This window comes from Eptatretus burgeri, chromosome 1 (genome assembly GCF_056783735.1).
Source record: "Eptatretus burgeri isolate ZD-2024b chromosome 1, Ebu_testis_v1, whole genome shotgun sequence".
In the NCBI taxonomy this organism is placed as follows: domain Eukaryota; kingdom Metazoa; phylum Chordata; class Myxini; order Myxiniformes; family Myxinidae; genus Eptatretus; species Eptatretus burgeri.
In genome coordinates this window covers 34,183,056-34,190,484 of record NC_140961.1, presented here as the reverse complement: position 1 = coordinate 34,190,484, position 7,429 = coordinate 34,183,056, and the positions used below count along the sequence as shown (strand labels likewise).

At 47.8% G+C, this 7,429-nt stretch overlaps 1 protein-coding gene across 5 annotated transcripts in view; it reads left to right on the top strand.

Annotated features, from left to right (window-relative positions):
• The first annotated feature begins 317 nt into the window (after positions 1-317).
• LOC147034197 (uncharacterized) overlaps positions 318-7,429 on the top strand; it is a 54,443-nt gene continuing 47,331 nt past the window's right edge. For 2 of the 5 annotated variants that reach the window (XM_085878456.1, XM_085878480.1), the window contains exons 1-7: positions 321-760; positions 2,227-2,260; positions 2,890-2,946; positions 3,272-3,343; positions 3,526-3,676; positions 6,873-6,976; positions 7,156-7,247. In XM_085878456.1, coding sequence (XP_085734582.1) covers positions 696-760; positions 2,227-2,260; positions 2,890-2,946; positions 3,272-3,343; positions 3,526-3,676; positions 6,873-6,976; positions 7,156-7,247 — 575 coding nt within the window. In that variant the 5' untranslated portion in view covers positions 321-695. Of the gene's footprint in view, positions 761-2,226; positions 2,261-2,889; positions 2,947-3,271; positions 3,344-3,525; positions 3,677-6,872; positions 6,977-7,155; positions 7,248-7,429 lie in introns of all 5 variants that reach the window. The other 3 variants (XM_085878488.1, XM_085878474.1, XM_085878465.1) reach the window with 3 other exon arrangements.

Genomic DNA, 7,429 nt, shown 5'->3' with positions numbered 1-7,429 from the left:
TCTTTTAATAATAACACTTAATTAGCAATGAGGTTGTCGCTGGGTATTAGAACCGAAGGGTCAATAACGAGAAATCGATTTCGAAACGTAACTCTCCTTTCGAGCCCGAGACGAACGAGGAAGAAGAAGAATAATTTTTACGTTCACCACGTCGAATGGTGTATACAATCGTATCGTCACAGCGTGGATGGCAACCAGAACTTTCTAGCTTAACCTTATTTTCTTAATAAAGCGAGCTTTTAACCATAGCCGAGTGCATTTATGTATGAATGATGTAATTCGATTAATAAAATTGATTCAACAAGCGGAAATGACGTTGTGTGCGTCACATCCGGCTATGTCATTCCGCGCCGGAACAGCGAAACTGGTGTCGACTCCATTCGTGGTTCCGTCCGCGCCGAATAAAAAAATAAAATAAAGCGAGTACTACCAAGCCTTCGTACAGAAGAGCTTCGAAAAGTGAGCGCGAAACGAGTACTCTGAGTATCATTCGTAAAATATTAAGACGAGGGTTGAGCTCGAGGCTCAGATCCGAGTGCTTAACGTAAAAAAAATCAACGTTTCCTTGATCCTGTCCAAACCGACTGTCAAGAGAGACAGGTGGACATTGCAAGATAAGGAAGGACGTGCTGCGTTTAACGTTGTAAACTGAGATAAGCTAAGGTCGGGCTCGGAGTGTGAAAGGGCAGCGAGAAATGAAGACAGGAATGTCCGGCCCGGCGTCCAGGAAAACAGGCGGGAGGCCCAGCCCTGGGGGCCGGTATGTGATCCCCGATACACTTGGTTACTTGTAACTCCTCCAACCTTTTCATATTCCTTTCTCCCTCACCCTAAACAACCCAAACGAATTATTCACCTGGTATTTTATTGGTTATTTCGCGCATTTTATTTCTACTTTCAAACTGTTTCCTTCTTACAATCACTCCCCTCCTTCCCTTCTCCCTTTCCCCTCTCCCCCCCTCTCCCATCTGCCCCCCTCCTCTTCCCTCTGCCCCCTCTCCCCTCTCCCCCCTCTCCCCTCTCCTCCCTCTTCCTCCTCTGCTTCTTCCTTTCACCTCTTCCTTTCACCTCTTCCCCTCCCCCATTTCCCCTCCCCCATTTCCCTCCCCCATTTCCCCTCCCCCATTTCCCCTCCCCCATTTCCCTCCCCCATTTCCCCCCCATTTTCCCTCCCCCATTTTCCCTCCCCCATTTTCCCTCCCCCATTTTCCCTCCCCCATTTTCCCTCCCCCATTTTCCTCCCCCCATTTTCCCTCCCCCATTTTCCCTCCCCCATTTTCCCTCCCCCATTTTCCCTCCCCCATTTTCCCTCCCCCATTTTCCCTCCCCCATTTTCCCTCCCCCATTTTCCCTCCCTCATTTTCCCTCCCTCCTTTTTCCTCCCCCTTTTTCCTCCCCCCTTCTGCTCTCCTAACAAAATCAATTTATCTACCTGTCAACCAGTTTCCCTTCCCTGTACCTCTAACCAACCTAACTCCACCCCTTTCCCCAAAATGGTGCTCTCTCCCTCTCCTGCCCTCCATACCCGTCTTACCCCCCACTCGTCCTCGACCTACCTACCCCATGTTTCTCTCCCCGCCGTCTTCGCTTTCTCCTCAACCCACCCCCTTTCTTCTCATCCCATCTCCATTCTCTTCATCCCATCGCCCATCCTCTTCATCCCACCGCCCATCCTCTTCATCCCACCGCCCATCCTCTTCATCCTGCTCCTTCCTCCTCATTTCATCCAGGCCCCTTCCCCCTCTTTTCATCCAGCCCCCTTCCTCCTCCTTTCTTTCCCCCCCCTTCCTTCTCCTTTCATCCCGCCCCTTCCTCTTCATTTCATCCCGCCCCCTTCCTCCTCATTTCATCCCGCCCCCTTCCTCCTCATTTCATCCCGCCCCCTTCCTCCTCATTTCATCCCGCCCCTTCCTCCTCATTTCATCCCGCCCCTTCCTCCTCATTTCATCCCGCCCCTTCCTCCTCATTTCATCCCTCCCCCTTCCTCCTCATTTCAACCCGCCCCTCCTCATTTCATCCCGCCCCCTTCCTCATTTCATCCCTTCCCCTTCCTCCTCACTTCATCCCGCGCCTTCCTCCTCATTTCATTCCGCCCCCTTACTCCTCACTTCCTACTGCCGCCTTCCTCCTCATTTCATCCTCCCCCCTTTCTCCTTGTGCCATACCCCTCTTTCTGCTCATCCCACCCTTATAAGTTCCTAACCTAGTTTCATTGTTCTCCTGTAGGGGTAGGGGGAACAAACCTCCATCCCATTGCTTGGTGAGTTCCCCAGATTTCTCTCATCCATCTGTGCCTCCCCTCACTGTCTTTGATCCTCTTTCACAGCTTCTTGTTTTTCAAAGTCTTATTTAATCTCCCCCACCCCACCCCACCCCCCCCCACACACACACACACTTTTACTATTCTCTCAGTGTATCGATTAGTTTACGGTGATTAATGTGACCTTGCTGGTGCAATGGTTAATATTTTCTCATTTGCATTGACAATGAACAGCCTTTGTTTACGTATCGGAGGAATCTGCTTCCCTCATGTGGGTTTTTACTGCCGACTGTATGGGGTTGAGCAAGGTCAAAAATGTACCGTTGGGTGGGGTGGGGGGGTTGGGGGTGGTTGTTTTTGTTGGGGGCGGGGAGAGAAACATGGGGTAGGTAGGTCGAGGACGAGACATTGTTGCACTGCTTAATGCCTGCAATGGGCACCAGTCCTTAGGACTGTATAGGTTTGGCCGATAAAGATAATACACACTTGCTGTTCATTTTCTGCAGCTTTGATTACATCCTCCCTTTGCATCATTTAGAGTTTTATTTTAAAATAAAACAATAACTCAAACCCATAGTTCTCCATCATTCCTTGAATCCTATACCCCTCCCTTCATGCTGTCCCCACAGACTTATGAAGGAATCTATACAAATGCCCGCATGGTCCACGTTTTGACCTCCATGGTGGTAGGAAGGCGTTCGACTACAATCCATTATAAAGATAATGTCTCCATTCTTTTCCCACCACCTCCTCACTACCCCCCCCCCCCACTACAACCCCACCAATTGCTGCACTCTTAATCCATCTCACCCACCACTGCATTTGCTGCCACCATCTCTCTCCTCACGTCTGCACCGCGCGATGCTACTGCAGTTATCCAGCCCTGTCTTATTTATTTACTTATTTCTGTAGCCAGCCAGGATGGAATCTCAGACTTGTCGGCACTTAGACTTACCAAGGTGTGAACTTTCCTCCTGTTACTGACACGGCTTTGCTGGCTTCTCATTACAGGGTTCGAGATGTGAGCTGCATGTTAAGAACGGGCGTACCTACGATGGGATTTTTAAAACTTTCAGCCCGCAAGTAAGGAAACCTGCAAAGCTACAACTTACCTTGAAGTCAGCCTTATTCTTTGACTGGTACCTATCCGTCTCGTGATCACCTTCCTATCCGTCATCACTCAACTCCTGCAATGTCCTCTCTGTCTCTCTGTCTCTCTCCCCCCCTTCCACCTCCTCTTCATTTTGGATTCAAACCAACCCAAGCTACAGCTGGTGTTAGATGCTGTGCATCAGAAGCAAGAAGGAGCAGAAGGAGGTTTGGGTGGCGAGGCGATACTCCCGGCCGTCATCTTTCAGAGGACAGATGTAGTGACGGTCCACTTCCCAAATGTGGATCTGAGCTTCGCTTCTCGGGGTCAGGATCTATAAGGCTTTGAAAATTGATGAATCGTCGAGTTGTCCGGTTGTCGTCAAATATCGCGTTTGTGAAACACTGAAGGGTTTGAAAAATGGAACCACTGCCAGAATAGCGGTCTGTTTTCCTTTCCGTGGTTTTGAGAGGGGTAAAAATTTTTTTAAATGAGCCAATAAATACATATGCAACGTTCTGCTGGAACAGAGGTGGCATTTATATTTGAGATGTGATACTGTAACTGAACGTACTGTAGCAATGCTCCATTATGCTTGTAACGGTGAGGAAAAGCTGCTTAAGTTGGGGATTGAAGGCTTTTGAAGCTAAAGTTGCTTCAAGATGATTGTTCAAAATTTAGGAGTTGTGTGTTGGAACTGGTATCGTCGCCTTGTCAAGAACATCTATGAATCAGGCACCGGCTGAGTCGTTATTTCTATATTCCTTGTTTATATTGGTGGTGGTGGTGTTTTATTTATTTTTTGGTCTGCTTCAAGTCTCCTTGGACACTGGTCCGCACATCCCAGGGACAGTTTTACCGCGAGAAACCTTCCATAACATCTCTGCATGGTGAGCCTGCTATACTGAATCTGGCAGATCGAAAAGAAGGAAAGTCTACCAAAAACCAGGGAGGGAAGTCCGTGTCCTGTAGTTGCTAGAAGATGAGACTTCAAATTCAAATCCCTGATCCTGCGGGTTTGGATTAATCATCATGGCTGACAACCCGGATGTAAAACATTCGGGCGAACAACAATGGGCATGAGGTCTTCCGATGAAAGAGCGATGGCAGCATTTCAAATATGGGGCAGGGCTGTGCCCAGCAGGGTTGGTGTGGGTGTTAATGGTTGAATTCCCAATTGGGGGCAGGGCTTCACACGGCAGGGTTGGTGTGGGTAAGCAGGCACAACGAGTTCGACACCCAGTTACTGTAGATAGGTTTGGTCTGGGTGAGCAGAAACCACCTTGACATTTGACTACCGTTCAAGCAGCTCTGGTAAGGGGTAAGAGAAGTTTGAGATTAGTGTCTTGAAATGTTTGTATTTTCAGCGTAAAGGGTTGGAGGATTGTAGATGCTCGGAGCAGAAGAGTGTGATAACCTTGTTTGCATTACAACAGATGGACAGGAAATGGTGCATGGTGTAGCTCGGGAGAAAGATTCAAGATTCTTTATTGTGCTTTTGGGTTGGGAGTTGGCAATGCAGGTGGTTGATGTTGTTCGGGTGGACGAGAGACTGATTTCCGTGAAGCTGATTGTGTTGCGAGGGATTTGCTGAATGTCATTTCAGGTGGGATGCCAAGAGCAGGAAAAGGAATTCTGGAATCGTTTTGAGGACATAGTGGGAGGTTTTTCAGAGGACTATGTGGCGACGATTGGAATGGGCACGTCAGTCTTGAAATTGGCAGGTGTAAAGAGTATATGGTGAGGAAGGATATGGCATAATATGGGAGAATGGATTTTTGAGACGTCATAGAGTTTGGAACTATTTCTATCAAACGCAGGCTTTTGTAAGAAGGAAAAACACAAAATAACCTCCGATAGTGGATCCTACAGGAGCCGGGTCGATTTTCTGAGTGAGGCAGTGGATGGATGATGTATCTTGGATTGCAAGGCGATTCCAGGGGAGGTTGTTGGTATTGGGTTGGAATCTGGTCAAGAAAGGCAGGTATGGGGAAGAACCAATGATATTTTGATTCTTCAACAGACAGGATAACTACGCTGTCGGTTTGTTCATTGGAAGAAAGCATATGATGGGATTTCTTGGGAGGTGGTGTGTTGGTGTATGAGGAAGAAGATTGTGCTTAAAAGACTGTTTAGGTAAGTTGAGGTGATTTATGTGGGTGAGAAGATGTCATTCAGAAATAGGAGGGGTTGGTCGCTCAGTGGTGTTTGAGATAAAGGTAGGTTTCCATCAAGGGTAAGCGCTTAGTTGTTTTCTGTTTGTGGTGGTGATGGATGTGTTGAGTGAGGGGGCAAGGAGAGAGTTACCCTGGGGAATGATTTTATGGTGGTGTCAGACTGAGGCAGAACTTCAGGATGAAATGGCTCTTTGGCATGAACGTTTGGAAAGTGTTGAAAACAGAGGTAAAAGTGAGCAACAGAGTATGTGGATGGTGAGGATCGGACAGATATGGAGGTGAAGCAAGTGGGAAAATGCAATGTGAGTGCTTGGGTTCTGCGTTGAAGGAGCGGTGGGGTACGATTGCCCTGAGGACAGGAGAGTGCGAGTCGGATAGAGTAAATGGAGGTATTTCTCAGGTGTTCTGATAAGATTCCAGGATTGGGCTGAGGGTGAAGATTTACAAAATGGTAATAACACCGCGGTTATCGTTTATGGAGTGGAGGCATAGGCTTTGAGGAAAGATAATGCGAGATTGCTGCGGAGGACGGACATGCATATGCTGAGAGGACAGATGGTGATCTCTCTGTGGTAGAGGAGAACGAGGACGAATGATGACATGAGAGGTTGGGCAGAGAGTAAGGGACATTTGCCAAAAGGCATGGGATGTGCAGTCTGCGTTCGACTATATAATGTGCTTAGGAATGAGGAGGATAATTTGGTCACGCAGGTCTTTGAAATGGATGCAGTTTGCTAGAGGAGAAGGGCCAAATCAAAATTGAGGTTGTTGAGGTATGTGAGAGATGTGGAGGTGCAGAGCGAGGATGCTTGGGATAGAGGTATGTGGAAAGGGGAACACTCGTACGACCATCCCCACAAGAAGATGGGATTAATTGAGATCATAAAAGTAGTCGATCTATTTATTTATATCACTTGTTTATTTTCCCATTTATTGTATTTATTTATTTTAATGTAGTGTACGGGAGATGGGAAGAACACACGGTCATGTAGAGGAGGAGATTGGGACCTTACTCTGTGCAGAGCGTTGGTGCTGCTTAAGCGGTGTCCTTGGCTATTGGGCACAATCCTGGACGGGTCGCCGCTCTGACACATATTCCAGCATGCTGGCACTCATTTTGCTGACCTCGGAAGGATGACAGGCCGAGTTATCCCCACCTGGTATTAATTCAACAGCTGAGCGGGATTTGAACTCAGGACCATAGGATCCCAAGCCCACCACCCTAACCATTAAGGGAAGTGAATACAAATCAACTACAGCGAGTTAACTTGTGTGTAGATGAGGTGATCTCTTTCTTACCTCCCCACCTTCTTTCACAATCCAAACGTATTATTCTCTTGCACAGATGGCTCAACTGAAGGGGCCAAGGTGAACGGAGAGCACCGAGAGAGGGAACTTCAGCCATGGCAAGGGGGTGATGGAGAGTTGGGGGAGCTGGAATCAGACACGGTGAGTGCCAGATGAACATGCATTGGACAAGCTAATTGGTTGAGCTTTAAGTGGGAGTGGAAAGTAACTTTGCTTCAAGTGTCTCATTATTTTCCCATGTACTGTTTTTTGCACGTTTCCCTTCCCCTGCTCCATTTTCCCTTTGATGCTGCACTTCCCCTTATTCCTCCACCACTCAGTCCAATGGTTGGGACGCAACAGAGATGTTTCGATGTAATGAGGAGGTGTATGGAGTAAAATCTACATACGACGACTCTCTCTCTTCCTACACGTAAGTAGCGTCGTCCTATGTCATGTTGTTTGTTCCTTCCGTTCACTTGGCATGTTGGCCTTCCCTTCCCTCTCCCTCCACCCCCCTCCCCTTTTCCAATATTGTCCTATTCATTCATGATGTCATTTTATGACATTACAAGCTGCTAAACATCTATCAGCCTAACTTGTTACCTTTGTGCT